Source organism: Trichosurus vulpecula, chromosome 4, assembly GCF_011100635.1.
Source record: "Trichosurus vulpecula isolate mTriVul1 chromosome 4, mTriVul1.pri, whole genome shotgun sequence".
Lineage (NCBI taxonomy): Eukaryota > Metazoa > Chordata > Mammalia > Diprotodontia > Phalangeridae > Trichosurus > Trichosurus vulpecula.
Genome location: NC_050576.1, coordinates 317,034,923 through 317,059,941, shown reverse-complemented (window position 1 = coordinate 317,059,941; position 25,019 = coordinate 317,034,923). Strand labels below are relative to the sequence as shown.

The following is a 25,019-nucleotide window of genomic DNA, read 5'->3' as shown; positions in this document are numbered from 1 at the left end:
TAGACATGAATTTGGGAATTAAATCAAGACAATTTAACCCCACAAATTCCTCACATATTCTTAGTTACATATATCTCATGCCATTAAATATCTTTTGGGAGTTCTGCTTTCTTCTTCCCAATTCCAAGATTTTACCTCGATTTTTTTTAGGATAAATGTGCTACATATTTACCACCACTAGGAACCTAATTTTAAGCAGTATAACTAGCATAGGTTAAATTGTAGCAATTGGATCAAATAATATATAGCAGTCATAGACAAAATTATCTTTTTCCCCTAAATTATTGAAAAAACATATAAGGTAAAAGAAAACTGGATACATGGACATTATAATAATTTTCAGATGGCCATTTGAATATGAGATGGTAACTTTCTTTTACCTATTACTAGAAAATCAAATCTGGAAGCAAGGAAGGCAGTAAGCATTTATTAAGCACCTACTGTGTTCCAGGCACTGTGGTAAGTGCTTTATAAATGTTATCTCATTTAATCCTCATCACAACCCTGTGAGGTAGGCACCATTATTATGTCCATTTTGCAGTTAAGGAAACTGAAACAAACAGAAGTTAAGTGACTTACCCAGAGTCATATAGCCTATAAATATCTGGTGCTTGATTTAAACTTAGGTCTGCCTAACTCCAGGTCCTGGCCTCTATCAACTGTACTACCTAGCTTCCTGGGCCAATAGATGAACTTTTCTTTTCTTTTCTTCCCTTCAAGATCAAAACTGCTTAATCATTTGAGGTACCCTCACGAATTTTTATTAAGAGACATTGCTCTTACTTTTTATTTCTTTTCAAGTTAGAAAAAAAAAGCCAATTTAGAGAATTTTAAATAGCTATTATTTGATAGGCTGAATTTTTTTATAACTATCAGATTATGCTTGACTTTTAACAGAAATTGTTGTCTATTATAATACATTTCATGGTTTATGTAGGTTTGTTTTTATGGGACATAGTTTAATTAGCAGCATGAATCACTCTATCTAAGTTTCTTTGAAACTACATTAAGAGTCCATTAGACCTCCCAAATCTGGTCAGGCCTTTTCTCCGTGTCTCTTGTGCTTGTCTACCAAGTTAGTGTAACAACAATGCTGTCTGCCACTACTGTGGCTGTGTAAGACCAACAACACCAGCACACAGAAGGGCTGCTAGCACAGGTTCTTTTCATCTACTTTTCTAAGGAAAGCAACTTTAAGGGCTTAATAATCTTACTTTAATTAAACATGCATATATCATTCACTTAACTCAGGGGGAAAAGCCAGCACCCTGAACTTCAGAGCAAATACAAACAGAAATTACAAGCATACATTATATTAACAGAGTAAAATAATACAAATCAGCCATCTGACCAAGCAATACATAAACAGTTACCAGAGAGAGAAGCAACAAAACCTGGGTTTTTCACAGTCAAGGGGCTTTGTGATAGCTACCCAGAGTCTTGTCTGGTCAAATCACAGAACACTCTTCCAGTAAGTGAGAGCCCCAAAACAAAATGCCAACCTCAGATCTTATATACCCTTCCCAGGGTCAGAGGGTAGCACAACCATGTGACTCAAACCCATATGAGCTAGGCTTTCTTGTTTCTGTAGCAGGTCATCAAAGGCTCTTGATTCAATCAAAGAAACAAAGGCAGGATTCATCAGGGGTACTTGATTACCTCAGGGCTTGAGAAGCACTCAAACAAAAAACAGTAAAAGTCCCACATTACTTGCCATTACATTTGCAAGGAGAGACTCAAAGATACTTGATTGCCACAGCATTCCAAAAGAGAAAACAGTAAAAAAGTCCTAATCTTCTTGCCATTGCAGTTAGTGTTCTATGAAATGCTTATAATATATGAATTTATTAATTTAAGAATCCAAAGTGAAGCATTGTCAGATTCAATCTTATAATGAAAGTTTCAACACCATCCAGTAAATGTCATTTGTCTATTTTGTACAGTGTCTTAGATACTGGGGATGATAGAAATCTGAGATGTAAAAATATGATCTCTCACATGTTACAACTTTCATTTTGAGAGAGGAATGATACACAAATATTTAATATTATGTGATAAGTGCATTTGAAAGGTAAAACAACAACAAAAACTAAAACAAAACCTCAAAACTCTAAAAATCATAATCCAAGGGATAACCTTATGGTCATTACTTGATAGTGATTGTGGGAAATGTTTCTGGCGGAGGTAGCGTTTGACTTGCGCTCTAAAGACCCTGTAGGACTTTAGAGGGCAAATGTTTAGGGATAGAAGAAGGATGGCATGACAGGCATAAGAAAGAGTAGCATGAGTGTAGGCATGTAAGTGGAAAACTGTAATACATATTTGGAGGGTCAGAAAGTAGTCTAGTTTTGCTGGAGTGTAGGAGTTTGTGGTAATGAGACATGAGGCTAGAAAATCATGATAGTACTGGACTAGTGAGTCTTGAAGGCAAGTCAAAGTTGTCTGAAATAACATTTTTGACTAGGGGAATGTAGTCACGATATCTTATGTTTAAAAAACAATTCTGATAGTAAAATGATGGATTGCAAGAAGAGTAGACATAGGAGGACTCATAGGAAAGCTATTATAAGTGTCTACTAAGAACATAATCAAGGTGTGGTGCCAAGGAATGACAGTTTGGATGAGGAACGGACTCAAGGGAACTTGTAAAGGTGTTGTCAACAGTAGTGAGGCAGCTAGGTGGAACAATAGATGGAAGACTGGCGCTGCCCAGGAAAACCTGAGTTCAAATCTGGCCTCAGTTATTAGCTGTGTGACCCTGGACAAATACTTTGCCTCTAACTTCCTCAGCTATAAAATGGGGATAATAGTAACAGCCACCTTCCTGGGTAGTTATGAGGCTCAAATGAGATTAGTTTGTAAGACATTTAGCACAGCATAAGTGTTTAGTAAAGGCTTCTTCCCTCTCAGCCTCTTGCTTGGATATTACAGTTGATGTGAAGGATCAAAGATAACTGTAAAATTTTGAGCATGGGAGATAGGCGAATGGTGGTACCACAATATGATGAAGAAGGAAGACAAGGTTGAAGAGGAAAGATAATACAGATTTTATGAATATTTTGAGTTTTACATTACTTATGAAATCCAAAAAGAAATGTTCTGTACTTCGTTGATGATGCATATTTAGAGCTCCATACTAGCGGCATGAACTTGGGATTGTTCATATCTCTATATATTTATATATAGACATATATACATATATATACACACATGTACATATACTTGCACACACACATGGAGAGAGAGAGAGAGAGAGAGAGAGACAGAAAGGGAGAGAGAGAGGTAAAAAGATTAGAGACCATTAAGGAGACTCTATAGACACTTAAATTAGGATGACAGAAGGATGATGAACTGACAAAGGAGTGAGAGAATGAGTTGTTAGAAAAATAGGAGGATGATCGAGAGAACTTTTTAGTTTCAGAAGCTATCAGAGAAGGGAGTCTCTAAAGTAGATGAGAGAATGTTCAACAGAATCAAAAGTTACAAAGAAATTAGGGTGTTACAAAGAGTAAAAACAAAAAGGCCATTAGATTTAGAAGTTAGATTGCTGATAACCTTTTATAAAAATTAAATAGAATAACAAAAAAAAAAACCTGAGCAAAAAACCACAAAAACACACAATGTGATCTGATGACCATATGAAAGATTTGTGAAAAGTATAAATGTCAAAAAAAGTAATGGAATTTATGGAATTTAGAGGGTCAATGTTTAAAAGAGAAATAATTGGGTATGATGTAAATAACAAAATTTTTGATCTATAATAATTTCTGAGAGAAAGAGAGGGGAATTCTTGTTATTTTGCTTTCTCAAGAATTTCTTATTGGTCAGGGGTTTTATTATTGCTTAAATATAGTTAAAATTACCCAAGTATGATATAAATAATCTGCTTTATCAACTTTTAAGATGGTGGAAGGCTAATAGAAGCCATTAAAAATATGGAATTTTTAGTTGGATAAAAGTAACTTAATTAAAAAAACCTTAATAATAATATACAGAAATATAAATTTGACATGTAGGAAATTAAGTTATTCTCTATATTGATAAGCCATTTAATGTTTGCAGTTATTCAGTAATGTGAGGTAATTTGGAAAAGTTTGGGGACTTTCAAAATATTAAAAAATTAGAAAGTATAACATGTAAAGAAAAGTTAAAATTGTAATTGCATAGCCTAAAGAAGAGAAAACTGATAGTGTAATGTTAGAATATTTCTTTTTTTTTTTTAAGTATGTTTGGTCTTTTGTTCCAATATGATTTTTAGTAATGTTTGCTAGTATAATTCTATATCAATTTTGTATAATATGGAAAAAAGTAACTATCATACTAATTAAAAATCAATCTCATACTTGAAAGTTGACTTTTTATATATTTGTGATAATTGACTTTTGATAAGATCCCTATGCTATACTTATTTTATTTTCTCTCATTTTGATTGTTAACCCAGTTTTCTTTATCCAGGGTTACACAGTGAGTCAGTGATGATTTGATCTAATGTCTTAAATTACATTGCTTTCTTTAACATTTGTTTAACTAGTATCACTTTTCTGGGAATGAGTTATTCTGTTTGTGTGTCTGGTGTGACAGTGGCATAAGGTCAGAGTTAAATAAGTTACTGACAAGAGCAGAACCTAAACATTTTGAATTTTGAATTTTAATATATGCTTAATTGAGGTCATAGTTTGGCATTCATGCCTATCCATCAGCATTCTTTTCTCTTACACCTTCTAAAACTAATATACTGACTAGAACATGTCTATAACAAGTTTTTGGTAAGACATGTCAATAATTAAATCTTGTCTAAGGGGTTAGTTTTATCATTGAAGTCCAAAAAGGGATGCCATTGTTGTGAAGTTTCTCCTGTGGTGTGGTACCTTAGAATGCATCTCATGTGTTTATGAACTCTTTCAACAGAAATTACTCTATTACTTGACTGCAAAGGTGTTTTATGTTTCTGTCACATCAGCCTGTATTTCTTTTGGTTAATTGATTTAAACAATGTCATTAAACCCCCTTGACTATTCTTTTGCCCATCAGCTTCTATTTTAGTAGTGAATTGACAGTTTTGTTACCTGGATGAATAGTACCTATATAGCTTTTCCCTAGTAATGCTTTTTGTAGTCTTTCCTATAATTGCTGCCACTTACTTCTTTATATTAAAATATAATGGCAAGATTTTCCAAGTTAGTGGGTTCATTCTTCTGAAAAAAGAGTTTTGTCATATTAATAGAATATAATTTGTATATTATTAGATGTGATTCATATGTCAATTTTGCATTTAATTCTATTTCCTTTGTTTCTTCATTCCTTCCCTTTTTTTGCTGTTAATGGGAGATTTGTGATGAAAGTGTTCTTATATGGATACAAGTCTGTGAAATGTAGTTTGTGAAGATGTTGTTTCAGTTTTTTTCTTTTTTTGTTGTTAGAACTTAATAAAGCATCTGCCAGATCAGGAGCAGCTGAATTCTCTGTCTAAGCTCAAGAATGAATATAATAATCTGTGTGAGCCAGAACAATTTGCAGTTGTGGTGAGTACTGTTCCTTGAAGGTTTGTCTCCTTTATTTTAGCATTTGTGCTGTTGTTGTTTTGGAGCAGCTTTTCATGTGATTATTAATAATATTTAATTCTTCATTTGAAAACTGTTCACATCCTTTGGCATGACAGCCATTAGAAGAACTTTTGGCCTTGTATTCTCTTGTTTCTTTGTTGGTTCCTGTATATTGTAGATATCATACATTCATCTGATTCATTTGATTGAAAGATTTTTTTCATTTGAAAAAGTTTGGAATTATGCTAAGAAATTGAATAAAAAAAATTGATACCTTTTCAGTCAGATTTCATTTCTAAACATGTACCCCAAGGAGGAAAATAATTGAAGTCCAATATACACTAAAATTTCCATAGTATTACCTTTTTGATATTGTCCATTTTTAATTTTTAATAGTTTATTATATTAATAACAGTTGTAAACAAAGTAGATGCCTATTAGTAGAGGAATGGTTAGAAATTGTGGTACTGCATCATAAGAAGAAATAAATATTAAGAATTCACTGAAATATGGGAAGACATATGAATGGATACAAATTGCAATAAGCAGAACCAAGCAAACATTAAAAAAGAGAAGGAAAAACGTTTAATGTTGTTCTAATGTTCAACTTGAGACCTCAAGAAAAATAGATTTCCCTAATTTCTTTATTGAAGGTAGAAGACCAATTGTTCTGAACATTGCATATATGTTATATACTTGTACCACTTACCCTCAATGTTATTGTGAAGAAAGTACTTTGTAAATTTTAATTAGCTATATAAACGTACATCGTTATTTTTATAATTGTTTTTGTCCTTTTGTGTCCCCTAGTGTTCATCTTGGTATGATTCATACTATATTAGCATCACACAATGCTAGCTTGTCACTAGATCTTCTATGCTTAAAGAAAAATTCCCTTTATTTTTTTATACCAGTCATCTCTTGATATATAATCACCTCCAATTTGACTGTCCCTTGTAAGAAAGAAAAAAAGTTAAGCAAGATAGCTGACAAAACTCTTTGAAACCATGTGAAACATTATGTGCTTGTAATTCCTTCTTGTTTTACTGGAAGAGGATAAGTCTTTTTTAAAAAGAAAAATCAAATCTGCTCCCTTGGAGCCATTTTGAATTTAGCTACTTTCAATGTTGTTTTATTGGGAAAATCAAGGACATGTGCCTAGAAGATATTGTTAAATTTGAATTAAAAGTTAAATTAGCATTTAACTTTTAGAGATGAGCAAAAATTCTCCAGTGAAGAGTCCTATAGTAGCAGAAAGCTAACCTTTTGTATTAAAAAGTTGTATACTTTGTTTAAAGGTAAAAGGACTTTAGGAATAACTGGGAAGTAGTAAGGTGGGAAGATTACTGTGATACACTAAAAGGAGCTACCAGATATATAGAAGGGAGCTGCATGTGACTCATCAAATCACCAGAAGTTTTAGTGTATTCTGTTCATCAAGGACTCCTTGAAAGCAAGTCAGGCAAAATAGGAAAAGACATCTGTGAGGAGAAAAGCAACGGTTTTCTTCAAAGCCTTGTTCAGAAGAGAGAGAAGAAAAAAGGCCATGATGTCACAAGCATCATAATGAATGTAAACTAATAAGATCATATTACACAAAACTACAATAAAAAGTAATTGCTATTTGAGGTGCCAAATTTATTTAGTAAAACTATTAAAATGCTAATATTATTTCTTTAAATAAATGAGGAAAATCATCCTTACATACTAAAATAGTATAAGTGCCACTGAACTATGAATTTTCATACCGCATTATATTACTGAAATTTTTTATTTGTTAGAATTAACAAAAAGGCAGTAAGATCAGAATTCCATTCTATTTTAACAAATTGGGGACCCTTACTGAATAATGAATCTCACTGAAAATTTAATATTTTCCTCTAGTGTTTTGCATGTGATGATTTCTTATTGCGTACCCCTTTGATTAAAAAGACATCATTCCACTATATTGCATATAGTGTACATGGACTGTTTGAGAAGAAATTATATGTTTAAAACCAATATTTTCCTTGAGAATTCTAAATGTTTACTTTGGTTCTTAGAATTTTAGTTTATATTATTCAAATTTTAATCACAGAGAGTATGAACATTTTGGTCATGTGCTTAACGTATTACTAAATATTTTTCCAGAATGGTTGGACTAATATAAAGCTCTTCCAACAGAGCATTGCACATTTCCACCTATTTTCATCTTTGTCAATTTTAGGGGTGTAAAGTGAAACCTCATTTTTCATCTGGTTGTTAGTACCTTGCATTTCTTCTTTTGAGAACCATTAGTTCACCTCCTTTAACTAGCTCTTAGAGAATGGCTTTTGGCTTTATATATTTTTAGTTGCCTCTATAGCTTGACATCAGGCACTTATCAGAAATTCTTGGAATATAGATTTTCCCCCATTCAACTGCTTTCCTTATCTTGCCTTTCTAGTTGCATTAATTTAGTTTGTACAAAAGCTTTTCAATTTTGCATATTTCAAATTATTTGTTTTATCTTTTCTGATTTCCTGTCACTTGTTCAGTTAAGAATTCACTTCCTAGTCATTGCTGTTAAAGTACCTCATCTAATTTTCACTCAAGTTTTAATCATACAACCTTTAATTTTCAGGTTCTGTATCCATTCTTTAGATTATTATGGCATTTGATGTAAAGTATTGAACAAAACAATTTCCAGAATACTACGATCTAGTATTCCTAGAAATTCTCAACAAATAGGGTTTCTTCCCTAGATATTTATATTTGGGGATTTTTCAAATACTTTGTCATTGAGGTAAATTCTGTATAATACTCCACCCTTATCTGGGTTATTCCACTGGTAAATACTTATCTGTATTTTAGCCAGTACCAAAATAGTTTTCATGATTGCTGCATTATAATATAATTTGAAGTCTGGTAGCATGTTCTCCCTTCATTACTAAGTAGTGTTGCCATTTTTATTATATAGATATAATCCAGACATAAGCACTTAATGTCCCTCCATTATTTAATAATTCTTTATTTGTAATAAGGAGGATTTTATTATTTTAGCTATTTAAATTAAAGCATGATTTCATAAGCTGACTTTCATATAATTTAAGCATTTTGTAGTTATTTTGAATGGAACTTCCTATTCTCATTACATTCTTGATTTTTATTATTGTATAGAAATCCTGTTTATTTTTATGTGTCTAATTTCTTTTGTGCCTTTAATTTCTCTCTCGCCTTATTGTTATTGCATCGCTGTAATAATAGGAGATAAAAGCAAGCAAAAGGGGGCTTTCTTGCTTTACTCGCATATTTATTGGGAAAACTTCTCCTGTTTTCCCATTGCATATAGTGCTAATTTTTCGTTTGAGATAAATACCTTTTTGTGGTATTCAAAAAGGTCCTTCTGTTCCTAAGGTCTATAGGGATTTTAGTATAAGTCCATGTTATACTTTATCAAAGGCTTCTTCTGTATCTATTGATATAATCATTTAATATGATTAATTATGTTAATTTTTTCTATTGTTCAAATTTCCTTTCAAGGACTCAGTTTTATAATCTTATAAATGTAGGAGTTCCCTCCAATGATGCAGATTGTAACTTGTCCATGCCTTTCTATCTTTTGAGACTATATAGCAACAATCTGCTAGCAGCTACTGTAGGGGTGTAAGACCCACCAATAACCAGCACACAGAAAGCTGCCAACACAGGTTTTTTGATCTGTTTACTAAGGAAAGTAACGTTAAGGGGTTAATAATCTTATTTTAATCAAACATACAAATATCATTCACAGTTCAGGGGGAAAAGATTAGCCCCCTGAACTTCAAGGCAAATGCAAACAGAAATTACAAACATCAACAGACAGACCTTGGTCTGATTCAAATCACAATACATAGTTACTGGAGAAGAACCAACATCTGAGTTGCAAAGCTGGGGCGTGGTTTGCACCTTGCCCAGAGTCTCAACACTCCTTCCATGAGTCTGCCCCAAAAATCAAACACCAAGCTGTCCTCTATTATATCCTGTTCAGAGCCCTGAGGGCTCTGACCTCACTCAGGCTGGGTATGGGAAAGTACCCCATCCCTGGTATCACATCATATGCAATTCAGTGACTCTCAATTGTCTCAGTGTTGAGAGATAGTCCAAGACAAAAAGATCCCACTTTATCTGCCCCATTCAAACAAAGGCCAGAATCATCAAAGGCACTTAAGAGAAGAATAGCAAAAAGTTCCACCTTAATTACTATTACAGACTCTTAACTGTATCTTCCAAAAGTTCACCACATAGGTTCTTCCCAGGTACTAGAAGCCTTCTTCACATTCTCCTGACACTGAGATTATCTTTGGAGAACTCTGGTTATTCTTTTCTCATCGCTAGCTCTTGCAACCTGGTCATAGGGCATAACCTCATTCCTAATACTTTATTTAAAAATTTCCACTAATGTTCATTAGGGATAGTTGTCTATATCACTTTTTCTCTTTTTTTTTCTATACGTTTTTGGTATCAAGAACATATTTTATCAGAGAAAGAATTTGGTGGGTCCCATTCCTTTTTTTTTCTAATACTTTATGTAACATTGAAATTAATTATAGATGAATGTTTAATATAATTTGCTTGTGAATCCATCCATCAAATACTCGTGTTTTATCTTTGGAAATTCATGCATGAATTTCTTTTCAGACTGGTTTATTTAAATTTTCTGTTTTTTAATTTGGGCATATTTTAATTAATATTAATTTTGGGCATATATATTTTCATAAATATGTATTTGTTTCATTTGTCAATTTTATTGTCATATAATTGGGCAAAATAATTTCTAATAATTTTCTTCATTTCTTATCAATTTTCCTTTACTATTTTTATTTTACTTTTCTTAATTATACTATCTAATGGTTTGTATATTTTCATCAAAAAATACATTAGCTCCTAGTTTTGTTTATTGCTTTAAAAATTCTTTCACTTTCACTGTTACAGATCATGTCTTTGATTTTCAGAATTTCTGTTTGATGTTTAGTTTTTCCTGGATTTGTTGTCATTGATCTCTTCTTTCTCCCTTTAGTGTACAAAAATAGTAAAAAGATATGCTTGTAAGGTTTGTCTTAACCACGTACCCTAAATTTTCCTATATTCTCTTACTGTCATCCTTTTTAATCTCCAGTTATGTTTCTATGGTATTTTATAAACCCTTTAATGAATATGATTTTTATTGTAATCATCAGTAAAGGATTATTTACCTTAAATTTATTTATTTAACATATTTAGTTTTCAGCATTGATTTTCACAAGAGTTTGAATTACAAATTTTCTCCCCATTTCTACCCTCCCCCCTCCCCCGACACCAAGATGGCGTATATTCTGGTTACCCTGTTCCCCAGTCAGCCCTCCCTTCTGTCATCCCACTCCCCTCCCATCCCCTTTTCCCTTCCTTTCTTGTAGGGCAAGATAAATTTCTATGCCCCATTGCCTGTGTATCTTATTTTCTAGTTGCATGCAAAAACTTTTTTTTTGTTTTTTAACATCTGTTTTTAAAACTTTGGGTTCCAAAATCTCTCCCCTCTTCCCTTCCCACCCACCCTCCCTAAGAAGTCAAGCAATTCAACATAGGCCACATGCATATCATTATGTATAACCTTTCCACCATACTCATGTTGTGTAAGACTAACTATATTTTGCTCCTTCCCAACCCATCCCCCTTTATTGAATTTTCTCCCTTCATCCTGTCCCCTTTCCAGAGTGTTTGTTTTTGATTACCTCCACCCCCATCTGCCCTCCCCTCCATCATCCCCTCACCTTTTTTTTTTATCTTCTTCCCTCTTTTATCCTGTGGGGTAAGATACCCAATTGAGTATGTATGGTATTCCCTCCTCAGGCCAAATTTGATGAGAGCAAGATTCACTCATTCCCCCCTCACCTGCCCTCTTCCCTTCTTTCACAGAACTGCTTCCTCTTGCCACCTTTTATATGAGATAATCCACCCCATTCTATCTCTACCTATCTCCCTCTCTCAATATATTGCTCTCTCATCCCTTAATTTGATTTTATTTCTTTTAGATATCTTCCCTTCATCTTCAACTCACCCTGTGTCTGCGCGCTCTCTCTCTCTCTCTCTCTCTCTCTCTCTCTCTCTCTCTCTCTCTTTATTTATATATATATATATATATATATATATACACACACACACACACACACACACACATACATATATACATACATACACATTCACTTTTATATACACATAAACATATATACATATATGCATATTCCCTTCAGCTACCCTAATTCTGAGGTCTCATGAATCATACACTTCATCTTTCCATGTAGGAATGTAAACAAAACAGTTCAACTTTAGTAAGTCCCTTGCAATTTCTTTTTCTTGTTCTTTTTCTTGTTTACCTTTTCATGCTTCTCTTGATTCTTGTGTTTGAAAGTCAGATTTTCTATTCAGCTCTGGTCTTTTCACTGAGAAAGCTTGAAAGTCCTCTATTGAAAATCCATATTTTGCCTTGGAGCATGATACTCAGTTTTGCTGGGTAGGTGATTCTTGGTTTTAATCCTAGCTCCATTGACCTCCAGAATATCGTATTCCAAGCCCTTCGATCTCTTTATGTAGAAGCTGCCAGATCTTGGGTTATTCTGATTGTGTTTCCACAATACTCAAATTGTTTCTTTCTGGCTGCTTGCAGTATTTTCTCCTTCATCTGGGAACTCTGGAATTTGGCAACAATATTCCTAGGAGATTTCTTTTTGGGATCTATTTGAGGAGACAATCGAGGGATTTTTTCAATTTCTATTTTGCCCCGTGGCTCTAGAATATCAGGGCAGTTCTCTTTGATAATTTCTTGAAAGATGATATCTAGGCTCTTTTTTTGATCATGACTTTCAGGTTGTCCAATAATTTTTAAATTATCTCTCCTGGATCTATTTTCTAGGTCAGTGGTTTTTCCAATGAGATATTTGACATTGTCTTCCATTTTTTCATTCCTTTGGTTCTGTTTTGTAATATCTTGATTTCTCATAAAGTCACTAGTTTCCACTTGCTCCAATCTAATTTTTAAGGTAGTATTTTCCTCAGTGGTCTTTTGGACCTCCTTTTCCATTTGGGTAATTCTTCCTTTCAAGGCAGTCTTCTCCTCATTGGCTTTTTGGAGCTCTTTTGCTATTTGAGTTAGTCTATTTTTTAAGGTGTTGTTTTCTTCAGTGTATTTTTCAGTATTTTTTGGGTCTCCTTTAGCAAGTCATTGACTTGTTTTTCATGGTTTTCTCGCATCCTTCTCATTTTTCTTCCCAATTTTTCCTCTACTTCTCTAACTTGCTTTTCCAAATCCTTTTTGAGGTCTTCCATGGCCTGGGACCAGTTTATGTTTTTCTTGGAGGTTTTTGGTGTAGGCTCTTGCACTTTGTTGACTTCTTCAGGCTGTATGTTTTGGTCTTCTTTGTCACCAAAGAAAGAATCCAAAGTCTGAGACTGAATCTGGGTGCATTTTCGCTGCCTGGCCATATTCCCAATCAACTAACTTGACCCTTGAGTTTTTCAGTGGATATGACTGCTTGTTGACTAAAGAGTTCTATGTTCCACATTTGGTGGGGGATGCGCCAGCTCTGCCACACCAGCACTCCTCCTTCCCCAAGAACCCCCAACCTGGATTGGTCTTAGATCTTCAGTAGGCTATGCACTCCTGCTCTGATCCGCTCTAGTCCTGGCCAAATAATAAAGTGGTGGATCAAAGGAATAGATTAGGTATACAATACACAATAGAAAATGACCACAGTAATTTGTAACATTAATTTAAAAAAAAAATTTGAGTTCCAAATTCTGTTTCTTCTTCCTTTCCCACTCCCTGAGAGTAAACAATTTGATATAGGTTATATATGTGCAATCATGCAAAACATATTTCCATATTAGTCGTGTTATGAAAGAAAACACAGACACCGCCCCCTCCACGACCCAAAAAACCAAATGGCATAGGAAAAAAAAAGTGAAAAATAGTATCCTTCAATCTGTATTCAGACTCCATCAGTTTTTTCTCTTGAGGTGGATAGCATTTTCTTCATGAATCTTTTGGAATTATCTTAGATTATTTGTTGCTGAGAATAGCTGCGTCATTCATAATTGATCATCATATAAATATGCTCTTATTGCGTGTAATGTTCTCCTGGCTCTCTGTTCTCTTCACTTTGCATCAGTTCATATAAGTCTTTCTAGGTTTTTCTGAAATATTATGTTCATCATTTCTCATAGCACAGTAGTATTCCATTACAATGATAGACTACAACTTCTTCAGACATTCTTTAGGAATGGGTGTTGCATTTTGTCAAAAAATATTTCTGAGGACTCCTTTTTAAATAAGATTGTTTTTGGGAAAATAGAAAGTAGTTTGGGTTGAAACTAGATTTGATTAATATCTCAAGTGATTTTAACTATAGGCATTTGAAATATTTTGTTTCAGGAGAGCTTTTTTTTTCCCCCTTAATAGTATTTTTTTTTTCCAATTACAGGTAAAAATAGTTTTCAACATTCATTTTCGTGAAATTTTGAGTTCCAGATCTTTCTCTCTTCTATTCTCCCCTCTCCCCAAGACAGCAAGCAATCTGATATAGGTTGTACATGTACAATGATGTTAGATATATTTTCACACTAGTCATGTTGTGAAAGAAGAATCAGAACAAAAAGGAAAAACATGAGAAGGAAAAAAAAGAACAAAAAAGGTGAAAATATTATGCTTCAATCTGGATTCATACTCCATAATTCTTTCTTTGAATATAGTTAGCATTTTCCATTAAGAGTCTTTTAGAATTGTTTTGGATCATTGTAAGCTGAGAAGAACTAAGTCTATATAGTTAATTCTCACACAGTGTTGCTGTTGCTATGTCCAGTGTTCTCCTGGTTCTGCTCACTTCATTCAATATCAGTTCATGTAAGTCTTCCCAGATTCTTCTGAAATCTACCTGCTCATCTTTTCTGATATCACAATAGTATTCCATTATATTCATGTATCACAACTTGTTCATCCATTCCTCAATTGGTAGGCATCCCTTCAATTTCCAATTTTTTGCCACACAAAAAGAGCTGCTATAGATATATTTTATAAATGTAGGTCCTTTTCCCTTTTTAATGATCTCTTTGGGATATAGACCTAGTTGTGGTATTACTGGTTCATAGTTCGATTGCCCTTTGAGCATAGTTCCAAATTGCTCTCCAGAATGCTTGAATCAGTTCACACCTCCACTAACAATGCATTAGTGTTCTAATTTTCCCATATCTTCTCCAACATTTGTCAGTTTCCTTTACTGCCATATTAGCCAATCTCATAGTTGTGAGATGATACTTCAGAGTTGTTTTCATGTGCATTTCTCTAATCAGTAATGATTTAGAGCATTTTTTCATGTAACCATAGTTTTAATTTCTTCCTGTGAAAACTAGCTTTTCATGTGCTTTCACCATTTATCAATTGGGGAATGACGTCCATTCTTATAAATTTGGCTCAATTCTCTATATTTTTTAGAAATGAGGCCTTTATCAGAAATACTTGCTGTGAAAACTGTTTCCCAGGTTTCTGCTTTTCTTCTAATCGTGGTTGCATTGGCTTTGTTTGTTCAAAAACTTTTCAATTTAATATAGTCAAAATTATCCATTTTGCATTTCGTAATGTTCTCTATTTCTTGTTTGGTCATAAATTCTTCACTTCTCTGTAGACCTATGTAACAGCAATATTGCTAGCAGCTGCTATGGGGGTGTAAGACCAATAGCACCAGCAGACAGGAGGGCTACTAGCACAGGTTCTTTGATCTGCTTTTCTAAGGACAGCAACTTTAAAGGGTTTACAGTCTCACTTTAATTAAACATACACATATCCTTCACTTAGTGCAGGAGAAAAAATCAGAACCCTGAACTTCAGAGAAAACAAACAGAAATTACAAGCAGAAATTATATATACAGAGTAAATAAACACAAATCAACAGACAGGCTTCTGTCTGACCATAGCAATACATATATTAGTTATCAGAGAGAAAGAGAGAGAAGCACCAACATCTTGAGTTTTCAAAGGGGGTGGGGGAGGCTCCTTGACAGCTACCTGGAGTCTTGTCTGGACAAAACGAATGAACACTCTTCCCATGAGTAAATCCCCAAAGGAAAATGCTAACCTCAGAGCATATATACCCTGTTTATGGCCCTGGGGCTTAGTGCCTACTTAGCCAAAGGGTATAGGCCTAAGGCTTAGCATTTATTTTGCAAAAGGGTATGGGAAAGATCTTTAATCATGACTAGTACCAAATCATATATATTGTTTCCAATCAATGACTCTTATTCAAACAAAGGCAAGACTCTTGATTTCCTTAGTGCCAAGAAACATTCCAAAACAAAAGACAACAAAAAGTCCCACTTTGCTTGCCATTACAACCTGACATGTAAACTATTTCTTGCTCTCCTAATTTGCTTATGGCATCACCTCTTATATCTAAATCATGTACCCATTTTGGTCACATCTAGGTAAAGGATGTGAGATGTTGGTTTATGCCTAGTTTCTGCCATACTATTTTCCATTTTTCCCAGTAGTTTTTGTCAAATAGTGAATTCTTACCCTATAAGCTGGAGTCTTTGGGTTTATCAAACAGTAGATTTCTGTAGTCATTGACTATTCTGTCTTGTGTACCAAACCTATTCTACTGATCTACCATTCTGTTTCTTAGCCAGTACCAAATAGTTTTGGTGATTACCTCTTTATAATATAGTTTTCTATGTGATACAACTAGGTCACCTTCCTTTGCATTTTTTTTTTCATTTATTCCCATGATATCCTGGACCTTTTGGTCTTCCAGATGACTTTTTTTTATTATTTTTTTCTAGCTCTATAAAACAAATTTTTTGGTAGTTTGATTGGTATGGCACTGAATAAGTAAATTAATTTAGGTAGAATTGTCGTTTTTATTATATTAGTTTACCCATGAGCAACTGATATTTTTCCAGTTGTTTAGATTGGACTTAATTTGTGCAAAAAGTGTTTTGTAATTGTTTTCATATAGTTCCTGGGTTTGTTTTGGCAGGTAGACTTATTAATATTTTATATTGTCTACAGTTATTTTAAAATGGAATCTCTATCTCTTGCTGGTGGGCTTTGTTAGTAATATATAGAAATGCTGATGATTTGTTTGGGTTTATTTTATATCCCGCAACTTTGCTAAAGATGCTAATTGTTTCGAGCAGTTTTTTTGGACGAATCCAAAGAGTGATAGTTTTGTTTCCTCATTGCCTATTCTAATTCCTTCAATTTCTTTTTCTTCTCTTATTGCTAACACTAACATTTTAGTACAATATTGAATAATAGTGTTTTTGGGCATCCTTATTTTCACCACTGATCTTGTTGGGAATGCTTCTAGCTTATCCCCATTACGTATAGTGCTTGCTGATGGTCTTAGATAGATACTGCTTATCATTTTAAGGAAAACTCCATTTATTCCTATGTTCTCTAGTATTTTTAACAGGAGTGGGTACAGTATTTTGTCAAAAGCTTTTTCCAAGTCTTTTCAGATAATCATATGATTTGTTAGTTTTGTTGTTGATATAGTTAATTATGCTGATAGTTTTCCTAATATTAAACCAGCCCTGCATTCATGGTATAAATCCCAATTGGTCATAGTGTATTTGCAGGAGAGCTTTTAATCCAGTCCATAAACAACAAATGCCTTTTCTTGTCTTTACTTTTCCCTTTCCAAGATATACATGTGAAACAAATAATCAACCTATTGGTCTATCCATCAAACTCCCCATCATGCCTCAGAAATATTAATTTCTTATCCACTTGGTTTTTCCCAGATGTATGGGTAGTATGATCCCTAATGGCTTTGGGAGTCTTGGAGAAGGCCCTCTAGTATTTTGTATTGTTGTATTGATATTTTACATTCATGATTGGAGTTGGACATGAGTAACAGAGTCAGAAAAAGTAATAAATTTCTTATGCTTTTTGTTTCCATTATTCGTATTGCTATGTGGTAAGCCTATAGCCACACCCTTAGGAAGTAAAAGAACACATATAAAACTCATGCAATAACGGGACCAAATGATAATGTAAGTAAAGCACATTGAAAACCTTCTGGCACTATGTTAGTATGAAATATCTCTGTAAATATATAGTCTCTCTGCTTTCTTAAGACTGCTTTGGAGGTCTTATCTTTACATTCCCAGTTCTTAATTTTAAATATAAGTTTTCCAATGTTTTAATGGATATGAAGACAAGGTATTATTGGTTTAACTAACTTCTCTGTATCTCTGAGTCTTTGGATATTACATTTATTTGAAGTGATGAAAAGGAGGGACTAGCCTTGCAAGCTTATAGGGAAGGGGGCTTGCTTTTATATGTTTACAGGTGGCTGCACATTGAAGTCTCTAATAAAACTCAGGAATGTAACAAGCAGTGAAAAAGTATTGCTGTTAACCATCTAGCAATCTATCTGTAGTAATGAAACATTTAATAAGTAGGCAGAAGGAAAATATCTCTGCTTTTGCTTGAAGCCTCCTTTGTAAGGTAGGAGGTAAGCAGGTCGTGCAGTGGTGGCACAGGGTCCAAAGGCAGGAAGATCAGAGTTCAAATCCAGTCCCAGACATTTACTATCGGTGTGACCTTGGGCACGTCACTTGACCTCTGTTTGCCCCCATTTTTTCAATCGCGAAATGGAGATAATAATGGCATCTACCTCCCAGGGTTGTTATTGGGGTCAAGTAAGATAATAATATTTGTAAAGTAGATAGAGTGGTACTTGACACATAGTAGGCACTATATAAGTGTTAGCTATTATTACAGTTATGTTTATGTTATTTTTAGCCAATCAACAAACATTGATTAAGTACTTGCTAAGTGCCAATTATTCTGCCAAGTACTGGGCGTTCTTTGTAACCACAGAGATGAGTGATAAGGGCTTAAACTTGAGTGGTATCTTTATGAGGCTTTTTCTGTTGGAGAAAGAAAGCTTAAGATTTAACAGCTGCTTGGATTTATGGGGTGATAGAGAATTAGAAGTTCAGAATGATATTCAAGTTTTGAACCTGAGGATGGTGAGACTCTTGGCTGAAATATGGAAGTTCTGAAAAGGGATAATTTTAGAGAAAAAGATAAATTTTTTTTTTGGTCATGTATAATTTAAGACGGCTGTGGTATGTTTAGGTGAAAATGTCAAATAGACAGTTGGAGAGGTGAGACCAGAGCTCAGGAGAGAGACTGGCTAGCGCTGGATAAACTGATCTGCAAATAAAGTTGATAACTGAGCCTAACTGATGAATACAAGCATGCAAATTCAAGAATATAGAGATAAAAAAGAAAAGGGCCTTTCTGGTTCATTCATAGTTAATGGGCATAACATGGATGAAAACCCAGCAAAGAAGATTGAAAAGTTGAGGTTAGACATGTAGGGGAGCAAACAGAGAACAAAGTCACAAAAACACTGAGGAGAACATTTCTAGAAGGAGAGAGTAGGCAGCTGTGCCCAGTGGGGATGAGGATTTGAGAAAAAGCTTTTGATTCATTAAAGTTGCATGTATGTGACTAGACTTTCAGCTTACTTTGTTGGGCTATAGATTAGCTTTTCTTTTCCTTCCCCCAATACAACCTTGTGGTTGTTTTATCTTGAAATTTACCCAAAAGAAATTGACTTAATTGGATTCTTATTTATAAACTAAGGGAGCCAGTGTAAGACAGCAGAAAACTTGCTCGATTTCAATTCAGAGGACCTGCATTTAGATGTTGACTTCTTTACTTAGCCATCTGTGTAACTTTGGGACAGAAACTTTTTCTAGCTAGCCCTCAGTTACTCATCTGGAAAATCATGTGATTAGTCTAGATAATCTCAAATGTTTCTTCTAGCTCTAAATCTATGATTCTGTGATTTTTTGGCGTGAAAACTAGATTTTGGCCACAGGAAGAGTCCTCAGGAGTCTATTCTAACAGTCCGTATGGATGCTGATAAGGACTTATAGTGAAGTTAGTGACAGCAATAATGGTGGAGTATGTTAGACTTTTTATTGATTGGATGAGGAAGGTAATAGAGAGTAAAAGTTTTAGTTGTAGGAGAATGGATATATTATGTTGCCACTAACAGAAATTGTGAGGTCAGAAGAAGCAACAGGGTTCTTGGTGATGGAGATATAATATTAGTTTTAGGCTTTATGAGTTTGAGTCTGTTGTAGAATAATCAGTAAAAGATTGTCCTATGGCAGTTTGGAGATGTGGATGCTGAGAAAGATAAAGATTTGAGAGTCATCTTTGTAACTGTGGAGCCACTGAAGTAATAGAGAAAATAGAGAGGAGATAAGAAAGGGTCCTGGGGCAGAACCTTAAGACATACCCTCTGATGTATGTCAGGCCTGACTCCTGTCAATCCCATGGTTCAGCTTAAGGAAGAGAACCAAATGAGACACTTGGAGACCATATAAATAAAAGGAAGTTTGGGACAGAAGTTCACAGAGTAGTATATTGCATAAGTCATTTATTGTCCTTATCTTCCACTCCAGATTTAGATTTTCTACAAATATATGCTTTTATGTTCTTTTTTTCCCCTTCTCCTTCAGTGGTTTAAATTTCTTATACTCAGATGCTATCTACTGCTATAGCAATTTTTTTCTTTTACAAGGAAAAAAAAACTTTCTTTCACCTCTTTTGTTAATTTCTTTGTATTTGGATTATAGTATATTATTTCCCCTTCCCACCTCTCCTTTGGTAGTGATTTTAAACCAATACTGATAGTGTTTTATTTTCCTTGATCTTCTAGTTAACCAATCAATTTACTTGAATTTCCTCCTCTTAGTTAAGATACAACTCTTTGTTTTTACATCATACACTTTCAGTAATTTTGACTTGAATGGTTTATTAAAGTTTTGTTCTCTATTCAGCAAACCTCCTACTCCTTTAACCCCCAATTATTGCTATTTTTAAAGTGTGTTTTAGATCTCTCTTCTGTGGTTGATTACTTTTGAAGATGCTTATATGGGATAACCTACTCTTTGTGTTGAGTGATATTCTGTGGGTATGGTGCTACTGGCTTTACTGCAAATTATAAATATCCGTGCTACTGCAATGACCTATGCACCATTAGTAAACTGTTCTTTTATTGGCAAAGAAAAGCTGTCTAACCTTTTTGATCTGCGTTTTCCCAAGACCCCTTCGAGCGTAAGTGATCACAGAATACATGAAGCATTCAGATCAATCAAATGTTTGCGTGTTATAAAAGGATTTAGGGCTATGGGAGATTAGTATTATGTTTCCTTGACTTATTTAGACTTTTCTAGGTAACGGCTCTGAATTAATCCGTTACTAATTGCATTTTTAGTTCAAGTGCCTTTAGAGAGAAGTTGATCTATGGACCTAAATCAATCAACCTACAAGCTTTTATTAAATGCCTAGTTCTGGGAATTTTCTTTTTGTCTGGACCAGTGATTTTCCTTATCTGCTTCCAGGAAGGGAACTCTTCCAATGCAGATCAGCAACTTTTCTACTGCTTATAGCCTTAGAGAATTGCTTGGGGGCTTTGAGAGGTTAAGTACCTTGCCTGTAGTCACTGAGTCAACATCTTTCAAAGAGGAAACTTGCGCCCAGGTATCTTGACTCTAAGGGCAGTTCTCTATTCACTAACCCACAAAAATTCCAGCAAAAAGACAAAAAGGAAAAATCTGTGCCCTCAAGAAGCTTACGTTCTATATAGACGGAATCAACGTGTGTGTGTGTGTGTGTGTGTGTGTGTGTGTGTGTGTGTGTGTGTGTGTGTTAAAGGTAGTATAAAATTGAAGGTAATGTAGGGGGATGTAGTGGCAGTGGCATTAACAACTGGGGTATCAGGAAATGCATTAAGTGAAGGTAGAACTGAGCAGAACTTTAAAGGAAGCTAGGTGTTCTTAGAGGTGTAGGTGGGGAGGGGCGCACATTGTAGGCATGGTACAAACTTGCGAAGATATTGAATGAGATGGCCTCTAAGGGGAACAGGAAGGAGGCTAGTTAGGCTAGACCATAGAGTGAATGAAGGAGAATAAGGTATAATTAATTTGTGAAGATAAGCTTTAGAGTTTGTGAAAAACTCTAAATATCCAACAGGAATTTGTATTTTATCCTTAAAGCAATAGAGATAAGGATTAGTGAGATTTTTGAACAGTGTTATGCTTTAGAAATATTACTGTGAGTAATATTACTCTGCTTTAGAAATATTACTGTGAGTTCCGTATGATGGTCCATACCATATAGGCCCTGCTCTAGAGGAGGCTGAGTCTATGAATCCTTGATCTTCAGTAGGGCTAAAGCTGATTGGGTATCTTGTTTGTCTGGCATCAATATATTGAACTCCTGGGAACACAGCGGTTAGATTGTTTTAGACTTAGACTGCCTAAAGAAGAGTAAACTGTCTCAGATTGGGGAGGGTTACGGTGGGGAAGAGAAGGTTGAAGCTTCCCATATTGATCCATATTGGAATTGGGCCTGTGAGTGGCTATTGTATTTTTGGCCTGGGCAACATCCAGTCTCAAATTGTTAAAAAAAAAAAAATTAAAGGAATATCACTTTGACGGCTATGTGAAGGACAGATAGCAGAGAGAAATTGGAGGTCTATCTTTCAACTAATTGGAAGGTTTCTGCCCATAGTCCAGGTCAGAGGTAAGGTGGGCTGAACTAAGGTAGTATAGGAAGTGAACAGTTACTCATTAAACTGATACTGACTGCTCTGCCTGCCATATGTCTCTCCACACTCTAGTCCATCATTCACTAAGTATCAAAATGATTTTCCTGAAGAGTAAGTCCTACCTTTTTAAATTCCAGTAGTTCCCTCTCACCTCTGGAATAAAATATAAAATCCTTAAACGTTCAGAACCTTTACCATTTAGCCCTTCCGTACCTTTTCCATGTTCTTATACCTTAGTCCCCTCTATGTACTGTGCTATCCAGGGACAATGGCCTCTTGGCTGTGCCTTACACAAAACACTCTATCTCCCAGCTTCAGGCATTTTCACTGGCTGACCCTCTTAATTCCTTCCCTCTTCATCCCCATCTCCTGGCTTCCTTCAAGTATAAGCCAAAATCCCTTCTATAGGAAGTCTTTTCCAAACCTTTTAATTCTAGTGCCTTCCCTCTATTAATTATTTCACATTTATCCTATATTTTGCTTAGTTGTACATAGTTTGTATATTGCCTCCGCCTTTAGATTGTGAGCTCCTCAAGGACAGGGACTGTCGTTTTGCCTTTCTTTGTATCCTCAGAGCTTAGCATAATACCTAGCACATAGAAGATACTTAATAAATACTTATGGACTGACTGGAAGCTCCTGGCTTCCATCTCCCCTGATGTCTTCCCTCAGTGAGCTGGAAGGCAGCCCTCAAGCCTCGCCATTGGGTTCCAGTTTACAACTGCTTGTCTTGGTCACAGCTCTACTGACAAGAGTGTGTTAGGTTTGATGGGCCCTAAAGCATCTATGGTCAGAGTGCTATGAGCTTTTTGGACCTCTTTAAGTTTTTCTCATCATAGTTTTTTAAGGTTTCAAACTTAACTTCTTTTGTAGGCCCTGAGGCGTTGGGAGGGTGAAGGGAAAGAGAGAGAGAGAGGGAGAGAGAGAGAGAGGGAGAGAGAGAGAGAGAGAGAGAGAGAGAGAGAGAGAGAAAACGAGAGAGAGAGAGAGTTAGTTCTGCAGTCTTGTGTGGAATGGAGGATTTTTTTTTTGGTCATTATTCCATCTGGTGTCTTTATTATATCTTTCCTGATAGATATAAAGGAGAGCTGAACTCCTCTATAACCTTTTATATCACCACCACAGTTCAAAATCCCTAATAAATTTTAATGAATATATTCCTGAACCAGTTTTCAAGCACATTATTTCTATTTCAGGTAATATTCCCAAAACACTGAATAAGGCCATTGATTATTAATGAATATGTAAGTGAACATCCATCCTCAAATTAAAATGAGTTTTTTTCTTGAAAAAAATTAACAAACATAAACATTTATATAAAGGGGAGAGAGAGAGACAGAGACACACCCACACCCACACCCAGAGAGAGAGAGAGAGAGAGAGAATAAAATTCACTGAATCTATTATAGAGGGTTTGGTTTTTTCTTTTTTAGTATATATTAATAGTACTTGGAATACAGTAGTTCCAGTATTGCTTATCTGTGTTCCCTTCTGTCCCTCCTTCTGCTCTTGTCTGTGTATTTTAAAAATATTTTATTCACAATTTTCTTTCATTTTTTTTCTTCTTTGCTCTTTTGTATATCTATCACTTCTCTTCCACTGCTGCCCTCAACTTCTGCTCTCCCCAGTGAAATTATCACTAACATTTATATAGCACTTTTAAGGTTCGCAAAGCTTACTACATGTTATTTAATTCAATGCCTTTCTTGTAACAAATAAGTACAGGTAAGCAAAATAAATGGGCACATTGGTCATGACTGAAAAATGTAAATCTCATTCTACACCTGTAATCCTATACCTCTATGCTAACAGTTAGAAAACATCATCATTAATCATCTAAATCCATCAATTTCTTAAGTTTTTCTAAATAGCATTTGTATTTTACCTTATTCATATTTTTGGTGATAGCTAAATTTTAATACACCTCTGAGAAGACAAGTGTTCTGTGAACCCAGAGACAGATGTTTATAATTTTCCTTTATTCCAAGTATTCAAATTTTAATACCCACAAGAATCATACCCTAATATTCTTTTTAGAGTAAATTGTTCTTATTGGCATCAGGCCTCTTTAGAACCTGCTCTCAATTCCCGTATGTTTTTATTATTCCCATGCTCCCCTGGTTTTGCCCTTATTTGAGTGCTTGCAAGCTTTAGGACTGATTTAGCTCTCCTGGTCTAGTTGGTGTTTCTCTTTTGTCTTCTTGACTGTCATTTAATCAATCAGTCATTCAGTAATCAGTTGTACTTTAAAATCTTTATAAAGGCATTTGTAGGAGACCTTAACTCTCTAAATATCAATAAAAGTCTTTGTGTTTAAAAATACAAAATAGAGAAATAACTTCCAAAAACAACAATTTATTATGTGCCTATTATGTACTGTATACTGTATTAAGTATTGGAGATACAGAGAACAACAACAAAGGAAAACCATTGCTGTTCTCATAGTTTATATTCTGTTGTAACTGAAATTTACATGGTGTTTTAACTTTTGCAGAACATGTTATAATCATTGTCTCTCAACACCTTTGTGAGGTTGATTCTACTGTATTATTATCTCTATTTTACATATTAGGGAGCTGTGATTAGGGAAAGTTAACTTGACCATTTTGACACAGAAAAAGGGATTCAAATCTAGTTACTCTGACTCCAAAGCTAAGGCTGTTTCCCCTATTTACAGCAAGATAGGAGACACTGGGCAACTTTGATTCCTTCTAAGTTTAATCTTGTTAGAGAACTTGTGTTCAAATGCCATTCAATACAGGTATGACCTTGGCCAAATCTCTTGTCTACAAAATTAAGATATTGGACTATTTGGCCTTTAATTTCCATTCTGTCTCTTAATATATGAGCCCATAACCTGTGATTTCAG

At 34.6% G+C, this 25,019-nt stretch overlaps 1 protein-coding gene across 1 annotated transcript in view; it reads left to right on the top strand.

Annotated features, from left to right (window-relative positions):
- DIAPH3 (diaphanous related formin 3) overlaps nucleotides 1–25,019 on the top strand; it is a 335,408-nt gene that overhangs the window by 89,600 nt on the left and 220,789 nt on the right. The window contains exon 14 of the mRNA XM_036755144.1: nucleotides 5,421–5,522. Coding sequence (XP_036611039.1) covers nucleotides 5,421–5,522 — 102 coding nt within the window. The remainder of the gene's footprint in view (nucleotides 1–5,420; nucleotides 5,523–25,019) is intronic.